The 25,987-nt window shown below is 34.5% G+C and overlaps 1 protein-coding gene across 19 annotated transcripts in view; it reads right to left on the minus strand.

Moving 5' to 3' along the window:
- Positions 1–25,987, minus strand: part of ZNF280D (zinc finger protein 280D) — a 130,724-nt gene that overhangs the window by 67,171 nt on the left and 37,566 nt on the right. For all 19 annotated transcript variants that reach the window (XR_014243403.1, XR_014243404.1, XR_014243405.1 and 16 more), the window contains 6 exons: positions 23,781–23,951; positions 23,527–23,636; positions 15,595–15,818; positions 12,299–12,456; positions 11,382–11,482; positions 10,221–10,367 (listed from right to left, as the gene is read on the minus strand). Coding sequence is in view for 4 of the 19 variants with exons in the window: in XM_082388081.1 (XP_082244207.1) it covers positions 10,221–10,367; positions 11,382–11,482; positions 12,299–12,456; positions 15,595–15,818; positions 23,527–23,636; positions 23,781–23,951 (911 nt within the window). In the remaining 15 variants the exon portion in view is untranslated. The remainder of the gene's footprint in view (positions 1–10,220; positions 10,368–11,381; positions 11,483–12,298; positions 12,457–15,594; positions 15,819–23,526; positions 23,637–23,780; positions 23,952–25,987) is intronic.

Genomic DNA, 25,987 nt, shown 5'->3' on the forward strand with positions numbered 1-25,987 from the left:
TTTATTATTTTTCTCCACTATAATCCAAATTCCAGAGGATACAAACTTTGTTTTGTTCACTGCTATGTAATACCTAAAACAGTCTCTGGCACTAGTAAGGCACTCAATAAATATTTGTTAAATAAATGGACAGTAAGGCAGAAAGCAAGAGACTGACAGAAAGTGCATATGAGCAGCAGGTACAATTTAACTTGTTCACAATGTCTGCCATTCCATTCAATGAAAATACATCCAGAATCCTGAGATAGAATACATTAATCTACTATTCCCTTAGTTGGACACAAGTCTTGCACATGTCTCTTGTGTATGTATGCATTTAAATGTGCAAAAGGTGATAAAGACACGGTACATTTTTTAATAACATGATGTTCAACCAAAGAAGTAGTGATTTATTCCAAGGGTAGAGAAATAATTGTCTGTGTTGAATTTTGGATAAGCATACTACACTGTTTAGGGTAGTACTGACTATATGTAATTTCTGACCTTAGACCTAATAATACCAAAATGAAATCTGACTCTGTGGTAGAACAATAAAAGGCTGGGCTCAGAAATCAAATTTTAACTCTGCTTTTTATTAGGTAATGTGACATGGAGCAACTTACTTTCTCCAAAACTTTGTTTCCTCATCTCTAAGTGTGATTGTGAGGATTCAACAAGATAATGCATGTAAAGCACCTGTTGCTGTCATAAGGTAAATGACTGCATATGTTAACTGCTTACTATTTTTATTAAAGATCTAATGAACATATTTAACACATCCAAAATCACTTTCACTATTTCTTAAGTCATAACAACTAGATTGTTAGCCCTAAAATCACCCAAGACCTAACAATACATTGTTTTAAACGAAAGTTACAACCAAAGTCTTCTAAAACAATAAAATGAGCCACAGAGTCAACAATTCTTATTATCTCATATTGCTCTAATAATGTCATCTCAGTTACAAGTTTTTGCTCAGCTATAATTTTCCAGTCTTTTGTAAATAATCATACAAATTGTAAATTTCTTGAAGGATACATGATGATCCTTCTTACTGATAGATTTTCCCCTCTTAACTGCTGGCTGTCTACCTCCTAGGTGCTCCAAATAAACAAAAAAGAAAATTGGACACGCATGGCAAATGAAGACATAAAATTCAGGGTATAAAAACTGATTAAAAATCACATAGCTAGGGAGGAGCTTCAAGATGGCGGGAGAGTAAGACGTGGAGATCACCTTCCTCCCCCCAAATACATCAGAAATACATCTACATGTGGAACAACTCCTACAGAACACCTACTGAAAGCTGGCAAAAGACCTCAGACCTCCCAAAAGGCAAGAAACTCCCCACGTACCTGGGTATGGCAAAAGAAAGAAAAGAAAAAACACAGACAAAAGAATAGGGACGAGGGCTTCCCTGGTGGCGCAGTGGTTGGGAATCTGCCTGCCAAGGCAGGGGACACGGGTTCGATCCCTGGTCTGGGAAGATCCCACATGCCGCGGAGCAACTAAGCCCGTGAGCCACAACTACTGAGCCTGCGCATCTGGAGCCTGTGCTCCGCAACGAGAGAGGCCGCGACAGTGAGAGGCCCGCACACCACAATGAAGAGTGGCCCCCACTCGCCACACCTGGAGAAAGCTCTTGCACAGAAACGAAGACACAACACAGCCAAAAATAAATAAATAAATATTTTAAAAAAATTAAAAAAAAAAAAACGAATAGGGACGGGACCTGCGCCAGTGGGAGGGAGTTGTTAGGAAGAAAGGTCTCCACACACTAGGAAGCCCCTTCGCGGGCGGAGACAGCGGGTGGCGGAGGGGGGAAGCTTCGGAGCCACGGAGGAGAGCGCAGCCACAGGGGTGCGGAGGGCAAAGCGGAGAGATTCCCACACAGAGGATCGGTGCCAACCAGCACTCACCAGCCCGAGAGGCTTGTCTGCTCACCTGCCGGGGCGGGCGGGGGCTGGGAGCTGAGGCTCAGGCTTCAGAGGTCAGATCCCAGGGAGAGGACTGGGGTTGGCTGCGTGAACACAGCCTGAAGGGGGCTAGTGCGCCACGGCTAGCCAGGAGGGAGTCCGGGAAAAGGTCTGGAACTGCTGAAGAGGCAAGAGACTTTTTCTTGCCTCTTTGTTTCCTGGTGCGTGAGGAGAGGGGATTAAAAGCGCCGCTTAAAGGAGCTCCAGAGACGGGCGAGCCGCGGCTATCAGCGCGGACCCCAGAGACGGGCATGGGACGCTAAGGCTGCTGCTGCAGCCACCAAGAAGCCTGTGTGCAAGCACAGGTCACTATCCACACCTCCCCTCCTGGGAGCCTGTGCAGCCCGCCACTGCCAGGATCTCGTGATCCAGGGACAACTTCCCCAGGAGAATACACGGCTAGCCTCAGGCTGGTGCAACGTCATGCTAGCCTCTGCCGCCGCAGGCTCGCCCCACACTCCGTACCCCTCCCTCCCTCCAGCCTGAGTGAGCCAGAGCCCCCGAATCAGCTGCTCCTTTAACCCCGTCCTGTCTGAGCAGAAGAACAGACGCCCTCAGGGGACCTACATGCCCTCAGGGGACCTACACACAGAGGCAAGGCCAAATCCAAAGCTGAAGCCCAGGAGCTGTGTGAACAAAGAAGAGAAAGGGAAATTTCTCCCAGCACCCCAGGAGCAGTGGATTAAATCTCCACAATCAACTAGATGTACCCTGCATCTGTGGAATACCTGAATAGACAACAAATCATCCCAAATTGAGGAGGTGGACTTTGGGAGCAACGATATATTTTTTTTCCCTTTTTCTCTTTTTGTGAGTTTGTATGCATATGCTTCTGTGTGTGCTTTTGTCTATATAGTTTTGCTTTAATCATTTGTCCTAGGATTCTGTCTGTCCGTTTTTTTTTTTTTTTTTAGTACAGCTTTCAGCCCTTGTTATCATTGGTGGATTTCTTTTCTGGTTTGGTCGTTCTCTTCTTTCTTTCTTTCTTTTTTAATTACTTTAAAAAATGTTTTTAATAATTACTTTTTGTTTTTTACTTTAATAACTTTTTTATTCTATTTTATTTTATCTTTTTCTTTCTTTCTTTCCTTTTTTCTCCCTTTTATTCTGAGCCGTGTGGATGACAGGCTCCTGGTGCTCCATCCAGCCAGGTGTCAGGGCTGTGCCTCTGAGGGGGGAGAGCCAAGTTCAGGACATTGGTCCAACAGAGACCTCACAGCTCCACGTAATATCAAACGGCAAAAATCTCCCAGAGATCTCCAACTCAACGCCAAGACCAAGCTCCACTCAACGACCAGCAACCTACAGTGCTGGACACCCTACGCCAAACAACTAGCAAGACAGGAACACAACCCCATCCATTAGCAGAGAGACTGCCTAAAATCATAATAAGGTCACAGACACCCCAAAACACACCACCAGACGTGGACCTGCCACCAGAAAGACAAGATCCAGCCTCATCCACCAGAACACAGGCACTAGTCCCCTCCACCAGGAAGCCTACACAACCCACTGAACCAACCTTAGCCACCACTAGGGGCAGACACCAAAAACAACGGGAACTACGAACCTGCAGCTTGTGAAAAGGAGACCCCAAACACAGTAAGTTAAGCAAAAAAAGAAGACAAAGAAACACACAGCAGGTGAAAAAGCAAGGTAAAAACCCACCAGACCTAACAAATGAAGAGGAAATACGCAGTCTACCTGAAAAAGAATTCAGAATAATGATAGTACAGATGATCCGAAATCTTGGAAATAGAATAGACAAAATGCAAAAAACGTTTAACAAGGACCTAGAATAACTAAAGAGCAAACAAACAATCATGAACAACACAATAAATGAAATTAAAAATTCTCTAGAATGGATCAATAGCAGAATAACTAAGGCAGAAGAACGGATAAGTGACCTGGAAGATAAAATAGTGAAAATAACTACTGCAGAGCAGAATAAAGAAAAAAGAATGAAAAGAACTGAGGATAGTCTCAGAGACCTCTGGGACAACATTAAACACACCAACATTCGAATTATAGGGGTCCCAGAAGAAGAAGAGAAAAAGAAAGGAACTGAGAAAATATTTGAAGAGATTATAGTTGAAAAATTCCCTAATATGGGTAAGGAAATAGTTAATCAAGTCCAGGAAGCACAGAGAGTCCCATACAGGATAAACCCAAGGAGAAACACGCCAAGACACATACTAATCAAACTATCAAAAATTAAATACAAAGACAAAATATTAAAAGCAGCAAGGGAAATACAACAAATAACATACAAGCGAATTCCCATAAGGTTAACAGCTGATCTTTCAGCAGAAACTCTGCAAGCCAAAAGGGAGTGACAGGGCATATTTAAAGTGATGAAAGGGAAAAACCTACAACCAAGATTACTCTATCCAGCAAGGATCTCATTCAGATTTGATGGAGAAATTGAAACCTTTACAGACAAGTAAAAGTTAAGAGAATTCAGCACAACCAAACCAGCTTTACAAGAAATGCTACAGGAACTTTTCTAGGCAGGAAACAAGAGAAGGAAAAGACCTACAATAACAAACCCAAAACAATTAAGAAAATGGTAATAGGAACATACATATCAATAATTACCTTAAATGTAAATGGATTAAATGCTTCAACCAAAAGACACAGACGGGCTGAATGGATACAAAAACAAGACCCGTATATATGCTGTCTACAAGAGAGCCACTTCAGACCGAGGGACACATACAGACTGAAAGTGAGGGGATGGAAAAAGATATTCCATGCAAATGGAAATCAAAAGAAAGCTGGAGTAGCAATTCTCATATCAGACAAAATAGACTTCAAAACAAAGACTATTACAAGAGATGAAGGACACTACATAATGATCAAGGGATCAATCCAAGAAGAAGATATAACAATTGTAAATATTTATGCACCCAACATAGGAGCACCTCAATACATAAGGCAAATGCTAGCAGCCATAAGAGGGGAAACTGACAGTAACACAATCATAGTAGGGGACTTTAACAACCCACTTTCACCAATGGACAGATCATCCAAAATGAAAATACATAAGGAAACACAAGCTTTAAATGATACATTAAACAAGATGGACTTAATTGATATTTACAGGACATTCCACCCAAAAACAACAGAATACACTTTCTTCTCAAGTGCTCATGGGAAATTCTCCAGGATAGATCATATCTTGGGTCACAAGTCAAGCCTCGGTAAATTTAAGAAAATTGAAATCGTATCAAGTATCTTATCTGACCACAAGGCTATGAGACTAGATATCAATTACCGGAAAAATCTGTAAAAAATACAAACACATGGAGGCTAAACAATACACTACTTAATAACCAAGATATCACTGAAGAAATCAAACAGGAAATCAAAAAATACCTAGAAAAAAATAACAATGAAAACACGATGACCCAAAACCTATGGGATGCAGTAATAGCAGTTCTAAGAGGGAAGTTGATAGCAATACAATCTTACCTTAAGAAACAAGAAACATCTCAAATAAACAACCTAACCTTACACCTAAAGGAATTAGAGAAGAAAAACAAAAAAAACCCAAAGTTAGCAGAAGGAAAGAAATCATAAAGATCAGATCAGAAATAAATGAAAAAGAAATGAAGGAAACAATAGCAAAGATGAATAAAACTGAAAGCTGGTTCTTTGAGAAGATAAACAAAATTGATAAACCATTAGCCAGACTCATCAAGAAAAAAAGGGAGAAGACTCAAATCAACAGAATTAGAAATGAAAGAGGGGAAGTAAAAACTGACACTGCAGAAATACAAAGGATCATGAGAGATTACTACAAGCAATTCTTTGCCAATAAAATGGACAACCTGGAAAAAATGGACAAATTCTTAGAAATGCACAACCTTCTGAGTCTGAACCAGGAAGAAACAGAAAATATGAACAGACCAATCACAAGCACTGAAATTGAAACTGTGATTAAAACTCTTCCAACAAACAAAAGCCCAGGACCAGATGGCTTCACAGGCAAATTCTATCAAACATTTAGAGAAGAGCTAACACCTATCCTTCTCAAACTCTTCCAAAATATAGCAGAGGGAAGAACTCTCCCAAACTCATTCTACAAGGCCACCATCACCCTGATACCAAAACCAGACAAAGATGTCACAAAAAAAGAAAACTACAGACCAATATCACTGATGAACATAGATGGAAAAATCCTCAACAGAATACTAGCAAACAGAATCCAACAGCACATTAAAAGGATCATACACCATGATCAAGTGGGGTTTATCCCAGGAATGCAAGGATTCTTCAATACACGCAAATCAATCAATGTGATACACCATATTAACAAATTGAAGGAGGAAAACCATATGATCATCTCAATAGATGCAGAGAAAGCTTTTGACAAAATTCAACACCCATTTATGATAAAAATCCTCCAGAAAGTAGGCATAGAGGGAACTTAGCTCAACATAATAAAGGCCATATATGACAAACCCACAGCCAACCTTGTCCTCAATGGTGAAAAACTGAAACCATTTCCATGAAGATCAGGAACAAGACAAGGTGGCCCACTCTCACCACTATTATTCAACATAGTTGGAAGTGTTAGCCACAGCAATCAGAGAAGAAAAAGAAATAAAAGGAATCCAAATCGGAAAAGAAGAAGTAAAGCTATCACTGTTTGCAGATAAAATGATACTATACATAGAGAATCCTAAAGATGCTACCAGAAAACTACTAGAGCTAATCAATGAATTTGGTAAACTAGCAGGATACAAAATTAATGCACAGACATCTCTTGCATTCCTATACACTAATAATGAAAAATCTGAAAGTGAAATTAAGAAAACACTCCCATTTACCATTGCAACAAAAAGAATAAAATATCTAGGAATAAACCTACCTAAGGAGACAAAAGACCTGTATGCAGAAAATTGTAAGACACTGATGAAAGAAATTAAAGATGATACAAATAGATGGAGAGATATACCATGTTCTTGGATTGGAAGAATCAACATTATGAAAATGACTATACTACCCAAAGCAATCTACAGATTCAATGCAATCCCTATCAAACTACCACTGGCATTTTTCACAGAACTAGGACAAACAATTTCACAATTTGTATGGAAACACAAAAGACCCCGAATAGCCAAAGCAATCTTGAGAAAGAAAAACGGAGCTGGAGGAATCAGGCTCCCAGACTTCAGACTATACTACAGAGCTACAGTAATCAAGACAGTATGGTACTGGCACAAAAACAGAAATACAGATCAATGGAACAGGATAGAAAGCCCAGAGATAAACCCACGCACCTATGGTCACCTTATCTTTGATAAAGGAGGCAAGAATATACAGTGGAGAAAAGACAGCCTCTTCAATAAGTGGTGCTGGAAAAACTGGACAGCTACATGTAAAAGAATGAAATTAGAACACTCCCTAACACCATACACAAAAATAAACTCAAAATGGATTAAAGACCTAAATGTAAGGCCAGACACTATCAAACTCTTAGAGGAAAACATAGGCAGAACACTCTATGACATAAATCACAGCAAGATCCTTTTTGACCCACCTCCTTGAGAAATGGAAATAAAAACAAAAATAAACAAACGGGACCTAATGAAACTTAAAAGCTTTGGAACAGCAAAGGAAACCATAAAGAAGACGAAAAGACAACCCTCCGAATGGGAGAAAATATTTGAAATGAAGCAACTGACAAAGGATTAATCTCCAAAACTTACAAGCATCTCATGCAGCTCAAAATCAAAAAAACAAACAACCCAATCCAAAAATGGGCAGAAGACCTAAATAGACATTTCTCCAAAGAAGATATACAGATTGCCAACAAACACATGAAAGGATGATCAACATCATTAATCATTAGAGAAATGCAAATCAAAACTACAATGCGGTATCATCTCACACCGGTCAGAATGGCCATCATCAAAAAATCTAGAAGCAATAAATGCTGGAGAGGGTGTGAAGAAATGGGAACCCTCATACACTGTTGGTGGGAATGTAAATTGATACAGCCACTATGGAGAACAGTATGGAGGGTCCTTAAAAAACTAAAAATAGAACTACCATACGACCCAGCAATCCCACTACTGGGCATATACCCTGAGAAAACCATAATTCAAAAAGGGACATGTACCAAAATGTTCATTGCAGCTCTATTTACAATAGCCAGGTAATGGAATCAACCCAAGTGTCCACTGACAGATGAATGGATAAAGAAGATGTGGCACATATATTCAATGGAATGTTACTCAGCCATAAAAAGAAATGAAATTGAGTTATTTGTAGTGAGGTGGATGGACCTAGAGTCTGTCCTACAGAGTGAAGTAAGTCAGAAAGAGAAAAACAAATACCGTATGCTAACACATATATATGGAATCTAAAAAAAAAAAAAAAAAAAGGGCATGAAGAACCTAGGGCCAAGACAGGAATAACGACTCAGACCTACTAGAGAATGGACTTGAGGACACGGGGAGGGGGGAAGGGTAAGCTGGGACAAAGTGAGAGAGTGGTAGTGTACATATGGATATATATACACTACCAAATGTAAAGTAGATAGCTAGTGGGAAGCAGTCGCATAGCACAGGGAGATTAGCTCGGTGCTTTGTGACCAGTTAGAAGGGTGGGATAGGGAGGGTGGGAGGGAGACGCAAGAGGGAAGAGATATGGGGATATATGTATATGTATAACTGATTCACTTTGTAATAAAGCAGAAACTAACACACCATTGTAAAGCAATTATACTCCAATAAAAACGTTAAAAAAAAAAATCACATAGCCCATACAGTTGGCCCACACATCTCCTTCATAATTATCATTCTTCCTACATCTGTATCTCACTCTGGAGCTTAATATAGCATATGGGGAAAATGATGTTAAAAGCCCCATAATGAAATAAAACTACTGTTTTATACTTTATTCTTCCTTTGAAAATTAAAAGCCAAAGAAGAAATACAGAGTACCAAGAACAGTGTTTCTCAAACTCTGTTCCTCAAGAAATGTTAATAGATATTGAGCAAATAAAGGGTCCAATAGCCAAATAAGTCTGGGGAATACATATTATATCCTTACTTAGAGATTTACAATGTTCATTAGCATATTAAAATTTCTGAGGAATCCTGTTTTAAAAAAGAAACAATGATTTAATTTTGTAAATCTAGGGCTTTACCAAATTCATTTACCAGTAGCAATTGGTGGTGGGGGACATGTATTAACAACTGATGGAACATTGCTGGGGAAACCCAGAATCGAAAGATCTTGCCAGAACTCCTCAAGGATAGGTAGCATCCCAGTCACAACATAGGTGATCCCAAATTTATTTGGAAATTCTACTTTTATTATCTTTCCCAATGAAGAACCACAAGCCGATTTCATGATTATCTAATGACTAGAATGGAAAGCAAAGTGAGCACCAATGCTGAATAAATTGACATGCCAGTTTAATCAATAACAAGAAAATGTAATGAGCTAATTAGTGAGGTGGCAAAACTTGATTACATGATCAGATTCAATAAATCCACTGACTTCTGGTTTTGGCAAAGGCGCTGTTATTGTTCTTTCAAGCGCTTAAGAACAGGATCAATGTTGCATTAAACTTTTCAGCCCAAACAAAGGATGACTTAATTGCTTCAGGAAAAGAACCAGTAAGTATAACATCAGAGTTCAAGAGATGGGTATAAGCACTAATACTGCGTCCCAAAAGTTACATAGCAGGACTAAATACAGTTCTTTGCCAGAGTTCATATATCAAGCAGTAAGTGTCACTACTGTTTCCTCTATCCCTGGCAGCTATAAAAGACCACTCCTGGTCAATGACGCCAACATGTCTTCTTATAATATGGGAGCTAAAAGTGGGAATAAAGTTTGAAGAGAAAGAGGAAAACACGATTATGAGTCATCAATCTTCTTTATCAGTTCAAACTCATCTTTTCCCCTGCTCCTGATAATTACCTTCCCCAGAAGGTAATTCTTAGCCTTGAAATATCCGATCTTTTGGATATTCTTCCACTCATCTTCTCTTTTTTCCTTCAATCCAAGGTTTCCTATTTCTAGCTATCTTTCAGAATTTTCATGTATGAACCACATCATCACCAGAAAGGAAGAAAGGAAAAGAAGTGGAAGTTTCACAGGTAATTCAGCATAAATTGCAAATTAATCATGTCATTTGGAACAATGCTGTTTCCCTTGCAGAACAAATCTAACCAACGTTCTAAGTCATAATCTATCTTTTCTCTAAAACAACATAAAGGAATAAAAACTGGCAAATCTCACCTGATGCTTCATGTAATGATGCATATAGGGTGTTGCAATTTTAATAACTTTGAGGCAAAATGGACATAGCAAGTTCTTAGTGTTTTCATGGGATGTTCTAAAATGAGTTTCTACATCAGAAAATGATGATGATCTATAATTGCAAACCTACAAAAAAAAAGATTTAGTTTAACTTGAAAACTTATAATGATATCCAATTTCAAAGTAAAAATGATAGGTCACTTGTTCAGAAGGATATTTTGTACTAATTCAGCTCTGATGCCTACACAACCAAGAATCCCATTAATGCAAACATCGAAAGATAATCTTTGAGACAGAAGAGTTACCTTTCAAAGCTTAAGGATACTTCCCAAAATATAACTAGATTCCCTTATTTTTATCAGATATTTTTATCTGTCACCCCCAATCTTGACTTGAGTTTTCAAACTCTGACACCTCTGGTCCTATAAAGTTCTTCTGCTATATAAAATAGCATCTTCCTTTAGATTATAAATGGCCTCCAGGCTATAGAAGTGACAATTTATTTTTATCTTACTTTCCCATTCCTCCAAATTCTGGAAAAATACTAGTCCCAAAGCATTTGGTAGGGTTCTCTGAAGTAAAAGCATTTTGTATTTCCCTTGTATGCCTACATTCTTCCCTACAGGGTAAGATAAGTTCATGTTTGTCTTTCTGCCACAGGGCTTTTCTTTGTCTAGTTACAGGAGTGGGCAAACAATGGCCTATGGGCCAATTCCAACTCTCTGCTGACCCTACATAACAATGTATGAGTTATGCCAAGGGACTTCCTACTAATAAATTATTTACAGAAGATACTTTAATTTTAGCAACCAATTTTATCGAAATGGTTAGAAAAATAAAATATATTTCATGACATGAAAATTATATGAAATTCAAATTTCAGTGTCCATAAATAAAGTTATACTGAAACACAGTCATATCCATTCATTCACTTGTCTATGGCTGCCTGTGTGCTAGAGTGGCAGAGTTGATTTGTTGTAACAGAGATCTATGATCCTCAAAGCCTGAATACTTACTATCTTGCCCTTTATATAAAAAATGTGCTGATGCCTGGCCTAACAGGTTTAAATCTTGTACCCAAAGCAAGAGATAACAAACAAACCAAACAAACACGATGTATACAATAAAATATGTGTATACCTGGCAAATATATGGCATTTCACCAGGTTTATGATTGTCCTTCATATGTTGTAAAAGAATATGCTCTGTTTCAAATGATAATTCACATATTTTGCAAATGGCTAAAAGTGGGGGAAAAAAGACATTACACCATTTTAAGATATATATACACACATAAGTATTCAATCATTATGTTGTACACCTGAAACTAATACAATGTTATATGTCAATTATACCTCAATTTTTTTTTAAAGTATCCTATTGAGGCAAATAAACAAAATCAGATATATACATATATAATTCATTTTGTACACCTATATCAACAACAACAACAATAATAGTAGTAGTATTGGTGGTGGTGGTAGTGGTGAACAGTTGCATAGTTATTAACTGTGTGCCATGCCCAGTTCTAAGGACTTTACTTACATTAACTCACTCAGTTCCCATCAAAACATTATGAAGCAGGTATTTTTATTATCCCCATTATTCAAATATGAAGTGACCTGTCTGAGATCACATTAAGATCACATATTAAGAGGCAGAGCTTGGATGTGAACCCAGGCTGTCTTGCTCCAAAATCTGTGATTTTAACTACCGTTGTATTTACTTTTCTTATTCAAGTTTAAAAGAAGGGCACTGATTTCATATTTGAAAACTATGATCTGAGGGGCTTCTAATTTAGTCCCCCACATGTAAAGCACAGGTTATTTACCATAGTGAATTATTTACAAGAGGGACTTTAATTTCAGTAACTAATTTTATTTAAAAGTTTATATAAGTTAAAAATTAACTTTTTCAACTTTACTCTCAAATTTCAAAGTCATCTTCTTATTCTTATTTTTCTAACACACTTGTTCAGAGTTCAGTAACAAACTTTTCTCAGAGTTTACATTGTTAAAATCAACAATACTCAATATTTAAATGAAATTGTAACTTACTAGAAAATTCATGGGGTGTGTGTGTACTTTCAATGTGACACTGCAGTTGAAATGGTGTGGGAAACTGACGGTAGCAGTGCTGGCAGGTGGTGTGGTTTTCCCAGCTTTCACTGCTCTGCTTCTCAAGTTCCAAATGATGTTTCATGTGGTTCATAAACCTATAAATGATTGTCAACAGGTGCAAAAATTCAGATTTAAAAACAAAAATCTCACAAATAAGTACTTGAATCTAAATCTTAAAATTAGAGATATGATTACTGAAAATAAAATCTCTAAAGTCTTAAAGTCCTCTAGAAAAGTGTGCACTTTAAATAATCACTTTTATTAAGTAACTAAGTAAACATCTTTTCACCCTTGTTTTAAAATAAATAGTTATTATTAATTTGAAATATCACTAATTTGCTCTCTTGATTTCAGATTATTAAAATTTTTTTAAAGATAAAACAGCAGGTTTCTTCTCCATACAAGTATACTACTTACATTTATAAATAAAATACTGAAAGGAAGGAAACTCTACCACCAAAAGCAGCTACAGAGTCATGAGAGAAATCTTTTAAGCTATGAAGATATACAATAAATTCTAGCTGCTTAAAAGACAAATTACTGGTATTTTTACTTGTGTCTTGGTTTCTAAATGCATGTAATAGCAATTTTAATGCCTACAATTACAAGAACCTTTTGTCTTACTTAATGATACTGGTTTACTGTTAGCAAAGACTGTTCATTTTAACTTGCAGACTGTGCCCTTTGTAGGCAACGTCCATTTTTCAGTTTTACATTCTGCTATTTCAGCTTCCCTAAAAAGGCTTCTTATGAGCAGGAACTATGACCTTCAACAGCAGAGAGTGCAATATAAATGGGAATGCCTATTTAAAAAGAGCTTACTGAAGCTTTTTGCTGAATTTGAAAGTAAAGTTATTCAATCAAAATAACAATTTTTAGACGGGGTCAACTATTAACAATTACTCACTTTGAGTCACTACAGGAAATAATGTTGAAATTAAGTGATAATATCATCAATCTGGATAGCAATCATCACAAAGGTTATAACATTTATTTTTTTTCACACCTCGCACAACACTACTCTTTAGTACAGGTTATGGTACACTTTGAAATATCTTTTAGACTTCCTTTGGTTTTTACACCAGCTCTACAAACACCTATAGGAAATCCTAGTCTTGGCTAAATATTTGTATATAGAGAAAATGTCATGAGCCATTAAACTCTCAGCTTACAACTTTCAGCAATTAAAATGTATCTAAATAAAATAATTTCTTAACTAGCAAGCTTTCTCTCAATTATTATATGAGCCCCCATCAGGAGCTCATACTACTTAAACCAACAGATGGAAATGAGGGAAACAAAAAAAGCAAACACCTTGCAAGGATATTCACAGAATAAAATAAACCTGTTTTGGGTGACACTCAATGTAGGGGAAAAAAAAAACACCATACGTTGACAGGGCAGAGAATAGAAATCTACAGCTATCACCTTCTTACCATTCTCTACAAATATCAATTTACCCTCCCAGTTTTTACTATCAAGGTAAAATATTACTTAACATATTCAACTTCTTTGGTTATAAGTTGTTTTCTATTAAGTTTACATTTACTAAACAATCAGTATTTCCAAAAACGCTCAATTCCTGGATGTTACCAGATGCTGCTTGCTTAAAATTTCTAGATATTAGGACACTCTAGAAATATGTAACTAGTATTCTGAAACAATAACAAAAAAAAGAAAATTTTTACTTTCATATGTTTAATATTAATGTGTTAATCTCAAAGGAAAATTAAAAAAACTGCTGAAATAAATTCTAATATCATATATATATAACATTTAAGAATAATAAAGGACTATGCAGGGGAGCCGTATTTCTATGCATTTTACTATATTTATTAACATGATTTTTCTGGTGTATATTACTATTAAAATGGTAAAAATATGAAAATAGGGGAAAGAGTTCTATTGTAATATTGTTTCAGTGTTATATCACGAAGTACAATATTCCTTCTGTTAAACTACTGGGACCATTAGCTATTGATGGCTGTTAAAACTTGATGAAAGGAGATAAATGTGAAAACTCATATGAAATAATGTATCTAAAAGAATTTTTAAAACTATAAAGCACTACCATAAAAAAATAATTATTATAGGAGTTTATCACAGTATATTTCAGGGTTTTTCTATATGCTTCTTCTTAGACCCAAGAACTCACAGGAAAATAAAATAAATGCTGGGTCTACAAGTAAACTATAGGTGCCTAAGAATGCTAATTACAAATAACAGTCACCAAGGGTAAACATAAAAAGGTATGCATATATATGTTTGTACACACGCACATGCCTCAACTGACGGAAGTACATTGACATCTGCAACTTACTTTGAAATGCATAAAAAAACCCAAATAGTTTGAAGGAAGGATGAATAGCTATATGATAAAGCAAGTACAGTTAAATGTTAATGATAGAATCAAGATGATAAGTATACAAGTGTCCATTACAAAATATTTTTAAATTTGTTGAATGTTGAACATTTTTATAATAAAATGATGGTAAAAAACCTTACCAAATATAAATGTCAAGCTATGTAACCAATAAAAATATCAATCAATATGTCTTCTCATTTTATCCTTATAACTAACTCTTTTATAGGATGACAGCTACTAATATGCCATGTAACTCAAAGATTACTGTAAGTTCCTAAAATTTGAAGCATACATGTGTAAAAATTTCAAAATTCCACTGCAATTAAATCTCTAATTTTTAAAGGTGTTGAAATTTAAAATCAAAGCAGTCATGTTTCCTAGAACTGGTACTTCTCCAAAGAATATCACTTTACCTGCAAGGTAAGTGTTCTAAAAATTATAAATTGAGAGATTTGAGCATTAAACAAGATTATATAAGAGGTCAAACTGGACAAAACATAAATAAGTGGTTCTTCTTGTGGTGTGAAAAAAAATAAAATTCAAAAGCAGTTAAATATGAAAATAATCTCATGAAAATTCCTAGATCACTGATAATATAGGTAAAAGAAGTTAATTTTGTTTTATTTGAAATAAAGTTTATCCTTTCTTAAGTTATTTTAAAGAAATACAACTAACTGGATCCAAGAGTCAACTCTAAAATATAAGAAAGGACAAAAGCTTTTTAACAAGAGAATCTGTCTTTGTTCTTAGTGCAAAGTGTTAAAATCTCTTACCTAGAATAACATTAAAAAATGCAAGATAAAGATACAACATTTATATCTGTAGCATTCCAATTTTCAAATAGAAATAAAAATAAGTGCTAACATACCTAATATTATTTTTAAGAATTTTCAAGCAACTGAAGCACTTAAAGGTTGTGTAAGTCTTCTGTTCTTCCTGGACATCTCCTTCATGTTTTCCATAATAAAAGTCATTAACTAACATGATCAGTTTTCCTTTTTCTGAATCAACAGTCTTACTTTTATTTGCTGTACTTGAAAATTCTGTTTTAGCCAGTCCCAAAAAGTTATTTATCATGTCTGGACAACAGTACTGAAAGAGAAAAAACAGAAGTCTTATTTATCTCTTAAAACAATTAGAAACCAAAATACGGTTCTTTGTTTACAACTAAGGTCAGACCATGTAAAACTATGCTTGGTGATATATCTGGAAGAATATTCACCAAAAGCTTGTGGTGCATATACATACTCTCAAAATCTCAAACAATAAACATCTATTATCTTAATAAAAAAAAATTTTTTTAAAGAAAGAAAAGAGAAACCTTAAAACCAGGACTCAACTATTGATCTAATAGTCTTTTCCTTATAATTTGTCTTTTCAGATGTAAATATTTAACAACACTTAAATTAACAAAACTAAACATTGTTCATATCCATGCCATGACAGAGTATAGAAAGGAAATGTAGTTTTACATGCCATAATGTATATGTTTAACTATATATATACTAAATTTCATAATATCTGGTTGGAACTGGACATTGAGCACAGCTAACCTGCCATTCCTTAGACTCAAGGTGCTAAAAAATGCATAGGGAAAAAATAAAGAACCATCAGTTATGTCTTGAAAGCTTCAACAGTTACATCTTGAAATCTAGAATGCTTATATATTTGACGGGGAAATTTAGTTCCTCATTTGGAAAATCAAGATGTCATATAAACTGGTTCCAATGTGAAATACTTTCATACATGAGCTTTTTTTTTCCAACAAGATAATTTATTGTACATAATTTTCAGTTTTAGAATTTCTCTAAGGCAGCTTTACTCAGAGGGCTATCCAAGGAAGACCTGCATTAGAAAAACCAGAAGTGCTTGTCAAAATGCTAATTCCTGGGCCTACTTCAGACCAATAAGCCACAAAGTCTAGAGGTAGGGCCCAGAAATCTGTATTTTTTAACAAGGCACCTATGTAATTCTTTTACAACATAAACCAACTGACTTAAACTCTTCCTAAACATGTCATCTCGTAAATTAGTAGCATCATAAGAAAGTCTGAAAATCTAAACACAACTCTATTCCATCTCTAAGAATAACAAAATCCACTTCCTCTCCTGCCATATTGAAATGTTACATTATTGGTGAAACTTTCTGTGTCACATGAGAAGCTGGACTTTTGATGCAAGACAGACCTATAATATTTCCTTCGATTGCACTTATTTTGTTCACCTGTCAATTCTGAAACCTACAGAGGAAAAAAACACACACAAAAAAATCTGAAATAGATCCAAAAGAGAGGAGAAAAAAATACTAAATAAAACGAACTGACAAAAAAGTGACAGAATTTATGCTTAGGAGTTAAGGTTGCACCCATAAGCTGAATTAGGATAAGGGTATTAATTCTCTAATACAATATGACCCTCTGTAGTCTACCACTCTGAATAAACACAATTGAAATGAAACCACGATAAAAAGAGGGAAATGAGAAAGGTTTTGCTACCTATGTTTCTAGATTCTTCTTAAGACATAAAATTTAAGAGCTCAAACTAAAGAAAGTCACACTGGGGTTTCCCTGGTGGCGCAGTGGTTAAGAATCCACCTGCCAATGCAGGGAACATGGGTTCGAGCCCTGGTCTGGGAAGATCCCACATGCCACGGAGCATCTAAGCCCATGCACCACAACTACTGAGCCTGCAAGCCGCAACTACTGAAGCCCGTGCACCTAGAGCCCGTGCTCTGCAACAGAAGAAGTCACTGCAATGAGAAGCCCACGCACTGCAACAAAGAGTAGCCCCCGCTCGCCGCAACTAGAGAAAGCCCGCTTGCAGCAACAAAGACCCAACACAGCCAAACATAAATAAATAAAATAAATAAATTATTTTTTTAAAAAAAGTCACACTGTTACAAAGGACTTTAGAAAGCTAAAGTCTAAAAATGTTGTTTTTGACTTTAAGGACAAATGGAGAAAAGGATGAGTCAGAGTAAACTCACCAGCACTATTAGAAAAATGATTTAATATATGTCTTACTACAAATGATGTGTATCAGTAACATCATTTGATAGACAAAATTCCTCATCTTATCTGCAGTTTTACTATAGGGATGATCTCAAACATCAACTGGAAAAAATTGTAATGCACAAAATGACATAATACAGAATAGTCTCACTAATTAGAAATGTGGATAATCTTATTTACTCAAACATTAAATCTGGCTTTCAGACTGTAGGAGTTACTCTGAGTCATATTTGAGAATTGATTCTCTTCTGAAATCTACAAAATAATCTATGTAATCTACAGTAGAGTGTGCTGTAAGGTTTATATTCTCCAGAAATGTCTAATTTAGTACATTATAAACATTTGTTACTCTAAATACTCATAAATGCATAATAGACGATAAATTGCTTGCTGTTCTTCCATTTTCTTTTTTGTTCTACAGAAAAGCAAGATTTTAAAAATAAACATGCAAATCTCATTCACAATATCCTTTAAACAATGTTTCATATTCCTATAAAATAGCTGAATGATAAACCAATGACAACCAAGAATGGATGAGGTGCACTGAAGAAGGTTGGGGGATTTAGTAATTGAGAGGAAAGTATCTTACAGAAAATATCCAAAAGGCAAGAAAGCAAGTTAAGAAATGAGAACTAGGCTTAGATTTAAAGTTTTATGGTAAGACAGAACAAGTGATGGATGGCACGGCTGAGCTATGGCCCAACACTAACTGGTCACCTTTTATTCAGCCCTAGTACACTTTTGGTTCTAGCCCTTCACTGTAACCCCAGGTTCATCCCTTATTTTCCTGGGTTAGTCATTCTGCAAATATTAAACACTTTAATGCCATATACTATAATTTGACAAACAGTAGATAACATCTAAACACCATTCTAATCTTAACTCCTCCCAATAGACATACCATGTTCTGTTGCTTTCTTAGTACCTAAAAATTTAGATGGGATTTCCAGAGCAAAGAAGGGGTACCATTTTTAAATAGTAAAAAAAAAACTTCCCATATGGTCATCCTACATAAGTCAACATTTTTCCCTTCTCCTTGTGAGATACATCCAAAAAGCCACAACAACCAAATTCCAAAAATTTAATTTTCATTAAAACTCAAAGTCAGATAGAATCCACAGACTCCACAACATATGAAAGCACTACCAAAAGCAGCAAGATCAGGCAGAAGACAGGCAGCTGGAAGTAGACCAGAGAAATCAAAAGAACCCAATGTTAACAGACCTTAGAAAGTGTCAGCAAAACATACATTCTAAGGTGAAATACACATCATGAAGTGCAAATCTATGTTCTTTGCCTGCAAAACCAAGTATAGGAGCTGGAGCAAGAAGGATGGCAGAAATTCCTCAAACCTCATTCAGTACAGAGAAACAGAAAAGGAATGCTACATATAAAATCAGACACACAAGTTACACTTATAGGAAGAAGTTGTATAAACCAGCTAATAGGCTGTGAGATTATCCTGGCAACCTATGCTTCCCAAAAGGAGCTTTGTACAAAACAACTAACCCAAGAAAATCTGACTTGTTCAATATGATAGGGACTTACATCTAAACAAAAATACTTTAAAATAAATTGAGGAAATGTAAAATTCTCACAAAAACACCTTAGAGCAGATGCAGATGAAAATAGGGGCCAAAATTTTTGCCATAAATTTTAAAAAACTTAATGAAGCAACTGTGTCTATTTGGAAGACCAAAAAGCAAGAAGAGATGGCAAGACAAAAAGAAGACATAAAGAGTGGCAAAATCAAGAGTAAAAGTAGAGAAAAAAAATAAAACCAGATAGCTAAACACAAATTAGAAAAGTACACTGGTGAACAGATGTTGGAAAATAAAATAAATGAGAAAAGCAAAGTAAATTAAAAGAAAGAGGAAAGGGGAGGGGAGGGGAGGGGAGGGAAGAGGAGAGGAGAGGAGAGGAGAGGAGAGGAGAGGAGAGGAGAGGAGAGGAGAGGAGAGGAGAGGAGAGGAGAGGAGAAGAGGGAAGAGAGAAAGAACTAAAAGGATTAGGAAGAAAATCACAAATATTCCAGACAAAGGACATTGAACAAATGAACACATGAGTACTGGACAACACCCAGCCCCCCAAATAACAAAACAATTGTATGGAATTTAAAGATACAAATCAAGAAAACTACACTAAAATAAAGGAAGACACAAATTTACAAGCTGAAATAACATGCTGTATGTCAGAAAAGATTGATCCAAAATTCTCAACACGAAGTCACTGTAGAATTATCAGTCTTTCAAAATAAAGAATCCTCTGGACAGCCAGGCAAAAACAGCAAATCATTTATAAAGGGCAAAATAATTCAAGCTTATCCCAAATTCTTAACAACAACATTAGATACTGTAAAACAAAAGCAACACCAACAAGATCCTCAAAGTGGGATCCAACTTTATATCTGGCCAAACTGTCTTTCATGAATGGACTATAGTCAAACTGTTTTGAACATGAAGGAACTCAAAGAATACTGTTCCCAGGCCCTTCCTGAGGAAATTACTATGGGATAAACTTTAGTCAAACAAGAGATAACCAAAGGAACCATAACAGAAAGACTGGTGATGAGTACTGAATATATTTACTGTGGAAAAGGATTAAAACAAATACAGAAATAAGGTTAAGAAAACTAAATGAAAATGTCATATGCCCTGACAATGGAAAAATGATACAACCAACAAATAAAAACTGAAAGGAGGTAAAAGGACAATAAATATGAGGTCAAGAGAATTCATAGATTGCTTCACATATGGTAGCAGTACATCAAGGAATATAATTTAGAGCTACCAAATAAAGAAGTGCAGGTATGAGCATTTTCAATGGTACAAAGAAATAGTACACTCAGAAAGATAATATTGACTAAAATCAGTAGGAGAGGAGAAAGTAAGGATGGGGTTAAGAATAGGAAATTTAATGCTACTTTAATCAATTTTAATAGTAGAGAATAGCCAAAGGAATAGAAGACTACCAGAATTATATTAACGTTAAAATTAGAAGGATAAACAGGAAAACAAAAATACAACTTCCCTAAAAACCCAAATTACATACATGTAAAGCAACCACATAGTGAAAGAAAGAAAGAGAGAAAGAAAGAGAGAGAGGAAGAAAAGAGCTTAGCAAAAAATTGTGACAGAACCAAGATCAAATAAACCTGTCACATCTATGAAAATAAGTAAATTTAACTCAACTACTGAAACAAAAAAGATTTTCATTATAGGATCACAACTTTCTGCTTAAAGCAAGAGGCATACTTAAAACAAAGCCACTCAGAAGGGTTGAAAATAAAAGGATAAACAAAGAATACACTAGGCAAATAGAAACCAGAAGAAAACAAGGGTTGTGAGCCTAAAAGGCATTAAACTTTAAGACAAAAAAGGACATTTTATAAAAATGCTAAAGGACGCATTCACAATACAGTTATAAAAGAGATTCATCTGTATCACAAATAGCAACAATCTTAAAACAGAATTGCAATATACAAAAAAAATATATTGGTGGTGAAAGATGTAGATTGAGATGTGGTATTTCTCAATCCATGACAGAGCAAGTAAACAAAAAAATAAGTTAAGTTACAGAAATCTAAATAATGTAATTAATAAGCTAGATCTGGTTGATAAATATCAAATTCCCTAAAAAAGAAATAACGTACCTATCTTCAAGTTAAATAGCCCATACACTTGTCAAAAGGGGAATAACAATAAGTATTTGGGAGACCTTGAGCTTTTTACCATTAAAAGTTTGAACACCAGTTATGCCAATTAACTGGCTATAAAACAATGAGAAAAATGTCTATCTCAAAGAATTTTCTAAGGATTAAATGAAATAATGTATTTAAAGCTTAGTAGTCTCACATGGTCTCAGGTAAGTATATTGTTCTTATTATTGTAGCATATTTGAATTATGTTTTAGGTATTCTTCATTGAAAGAAAACATTATTTCTGTGGTACAGTCATCTACTCACCTATAATAAAAGCAAAAAAATCATTTACAAATAATCTAAAAATCTTATTTTTTTCAAAATAGAAATTATTATTGTAAGTTATAATTTATGTATAAAATGCATAATCTAGAACATAAAGTCTCCATAATTTTATACTTCCCTGTCCGAGATCTGGTGACTATTCTCTAAGATTTCTTTATGATATAAAGGAATATAATAAATTATTCATATTACATTCAACTTAGTTCAATAATATATCTTAGAGCTATCTTCCCATATCATCATTCTAGAGATTCCACCTTTTTTAAAAATGCTGTATAGTGTTTTATTATATGAATATTATATGAAGTTGTGATTCTTTCTAATATGAGTAATCACAAACAATGCTATAATATGTTTCGAAAGTAAAGCTACATTTTGGAAAATGATTGCCAGTCTCACCAGGTACAGTACATATAATGTGCTACAGCTTGTACACAAAACAGAAAAGAAGTAAGAGCACTTGTGTTCACCTGTTTATGCAGAAAGAAGACCAGGGAGGATAGAAAACAAACTAATAAAAATTATTTTCTTTGAGAGTCATACTGGGAACCAGATAAATAAGAGACAGGGATAAGAGTTTTTACTTGTATGCCTTTGTAAACTTTTCAATTTTGAATCATATGACTATTACCTATTCAAATAACTAAAGATAACTAAAGAATTTAGCCCTTTCTTTTTTCCCTATGTCCAAAATGCAAAACATGAAAAAACATCAGGTATCTCATCAAAATATTACATAAATAGGAAAACTGAAAGCACTTGTACAGGTTAATTCTCATATAAGAACAAACCACAAAGTGCAATTATCAGGGAGTACATACTGTGAGCTAGAAGTAGTGACAGACCAAATAGAGTTTTGTATTTAAATAAAGAGACTATATTTGAAATTAAAAAGTTCCTTTATTTTTTTCTACTTTTTTTGTAAAATACTGAATTTCAAAACAGATTTGTCAATCCCTGAAACAGTGAGCAATCCCTGAAACTTTTCCTTAGATATTTCTTTACCATTGCATCCTTCTCCTTCCTTCTTTTCTCCATATGATCTACATTGCCTTTTTTCTTGTCTCTTTCCCCCTTCCTTGCATTTATACCGGGCACAGAAGAGGAATACAGGCTATCTTTCCATAGACACAGCAGGGTACTGTAAGATTCTACCAAAGTATTTTAAGTGAAGTGTTACCTAAACCTCCTATTTCATTTGTACTTTGAAAATTTCTTAAAATCTAATTTCAGGAACTTCTTATACCAATAAAAAGCTCAAATTAATTTATAACAATTACACAAACTATATTATGGACTAAGTTAAAACAATTATTTCATATAAAATCCTCCATCATTTGGAGTTTATGTCTGAGTGTTGAAATTAAAGTAAAACTAAGATTTTCATTGTGTAATATGACATGCACATGTTAGTATGAACAAAAAAGATAACTAAAGGAACTGTTAACTTATATGAAATATTAAATACATAATAAAATGCCTATTTTTAAGAAGTTTCAAGTATGCATAAGCTAGTAAATAAGATATTCTGAATAATGCATTATTTTCATTTAAAATTAGAATACAATAATCAGACATTATAATGTACATGAACTTAATTTTTTAAATTTGATGATTCAGAAGAAATTTTAAAATCTTATATGAAGACAATCATGAATATAAACTTTTACCTAACTTATATGTAAATACCAATATGAGAATATTTCTTATCTAAATATCTGAACAAATCATTATTTACTGCAAATCAATCAATATTTTTAGGGATTTGCAAACCTTTTTAAAATTAAATTTTGAAAAAGGTTTACCTTCATGTGATTTTTCAAAGGATCCAAAAGATTGAAATGAATATTGCACTTTGGACAAGCTCTTGGAAAAGGTGTTCCATTTTTTGATTGATTTGATGAGATATTTGTACCTAAAATAAATTCAAAATATATATGATTCAAAATTCATCACTTTTTAACCTTCAATAACCACTACTGATAGTCTGTACTACAATTTCTATAATTCATATATAAATACTATAATTTCTTTTTTATATGCCACATTTCATATTTACCTTTTGACGGCACAGCCTGGGGAGATGTCACTGAAAGAGATTTAACTGAAGAAAATACAGCTGAGGAATTTGTTCCAGAAACACCTTCACTGGGTTTAGACTTTTTTGGATTAACACTGTTTACTTCAGAAGTAGAAGGACGTTTTGATAAAAATGAACTTTCATTCATACCTATAATGATTTAAATAGTGAGAAAATATTTTTAAAGACTTTAGAACATTGCTTACAACTAAGTAAAAATACTTTGGAGTGAAATTAAATGTAATATAATTGAATTATCACATCATACAAATAACAATAAATAATGACAAAAATTGATGTGATCAAAAGTTAAGGGATATAAAGAAACTGTATAAATATCTATTACATACTATATATATTCAAATTATTCATAAAATACCTTTCTATGTAAGACAATACTAAATATAACTTCAAATAAGGAAATATATAAACAGCTATTATGAAAGAAGGCAGAGCAAGCAAAAAAAAAAAAGTTAAAGCACAAAGAATATGCCAGGGTTCCCACAAATGAATTAACTTTAGATGCTTAAGTGAGTGAGTTTAAAAAAAAAAAAAAAAAAAATCCAAAAATTTAGAGAGACACTTTAGAAGCTGTTTATTTAACGACTTAAAATGTCCAATGAAAAGTTAGTTTTGTCCACCTAACAAAGAGGTGTTCTACTCATGGCTTTAGGTTATATTATCCATTTATTCCTACATACAAAGTGGAAACTACTAATCTTGAATGATAAAACCTCATTCATTCATGTGAAAGGGTTCATAATAGAAGGAGTTAGTATTATACTATGGTTTTCAAATTATCTTCCCCAGAGCTTAATGGGCTCCTCATAGGGAATACACTGGGTGTGTTTGACAGAGAAACTCTGCTTTTATATTTTATTTATTAGACTTTTGCATAAAATTTTGTTTTTACAGGGATTTTATTCCTAAATGAAGTCTTAGTTTGAAAACTATAACCTTTTTGCTAAAGGATTTTAGCCTTATTCAGAGCATTAGCAAGGGAAATAGGGATATTTAGGCTATAACTAGGCTGGGTAACAAGGATTTTAAAACTGCACAACATATTTTAATGCTCCCAACTGTACACTAAAAGTAGAAGCAGTAAATACACTAGAAATATTCCAGGCTTTTAAACCAGACAGGGTAAGTTCAAATCCAGGCTCTGTCACTGATAATAGCTATGTATTCTTGGCTTATGTAATTAACTTCTCAGAGCTTCAGTTTGTTCTTTTATAAAGTAAGAGTTTTAATACCTTATTTTACAAAGCGCTTTTAAGATCAAATATGATACTGTATTTAAAGCACCGAACACAATATTTGGTACAAAGAAGGCATTCAATAATAAATGAAAGCTATTATCATTACTAAAAAAATTTCATATCTTAACTTACTTTTAAATGCAACCAACACAACATCTAGCACATAGAAAGTATTCAATAATAAAAAAAACAGCTATTATCATTACTAATAAAATATTTTCTATCTTAACTTACTTCAGAGGGGAAAAAATTATTGTAGTAGATTTACCTGTCAGCTTTTTAATAAGGAGAAATATGCCCGGAAAATAAGAGTATTACAATAGTTGGCTCCTCTGTTTCATCCTTTGAGATAACATAAAAATGATTTTTTCTTTTTCTATCTTCAAAGCATGTGATTACTGACGGCTATACTATGGGAACTCGGGAAACATTTTGTGTAATCACAGTAGCATTCTTGTGAGATGCTGAGGTTACCTGAAAAGCTAATGAGTGCTGGTATTTTGCATTAATATTCTGATTATATAACAGGCTAGACAGTACATCAGACTTTTATTATAAGTATTTTTTTTAACATAAGAAATAAAATTACTCTGAATTTAAGAGTTTTAAATTCTGACCCTTTAACTTATCTCTATTGTCCTCGGCTTGTATTGTTGCCCACACTCAACACCTCTATCTCGGCCAGTAAAAATCCTATTCTCATTCAAGATCAAACTCAAACCCAGTTCTCTCCAAACATCCATGATCACTTGACCTTGATCAGTTAATGCTACTGAACATATTGCACCTGTTACCATTCATAACAAATATTTGTTGTAGAGTCCTTTAAAGCTTATAATGCATTTCACGTTTTATTTATCTTATTTGGGCTTCAGAAGCCCTAACTAAAATAGAGTAAGAATTAAAATTATATCTACAAATGGCTGA

Source organism: Balaenoptera borealis, assembly GCF_965194805.1.
Source record: "Balaenoptera borealis genome assembly, chromosome: 3".
NCBI lineage: Eukaryota > Metazoa > Chordata > Mammalia > Artiodactyla > Balaenopteridae > Balaenoptera > Balaenoptera borealis.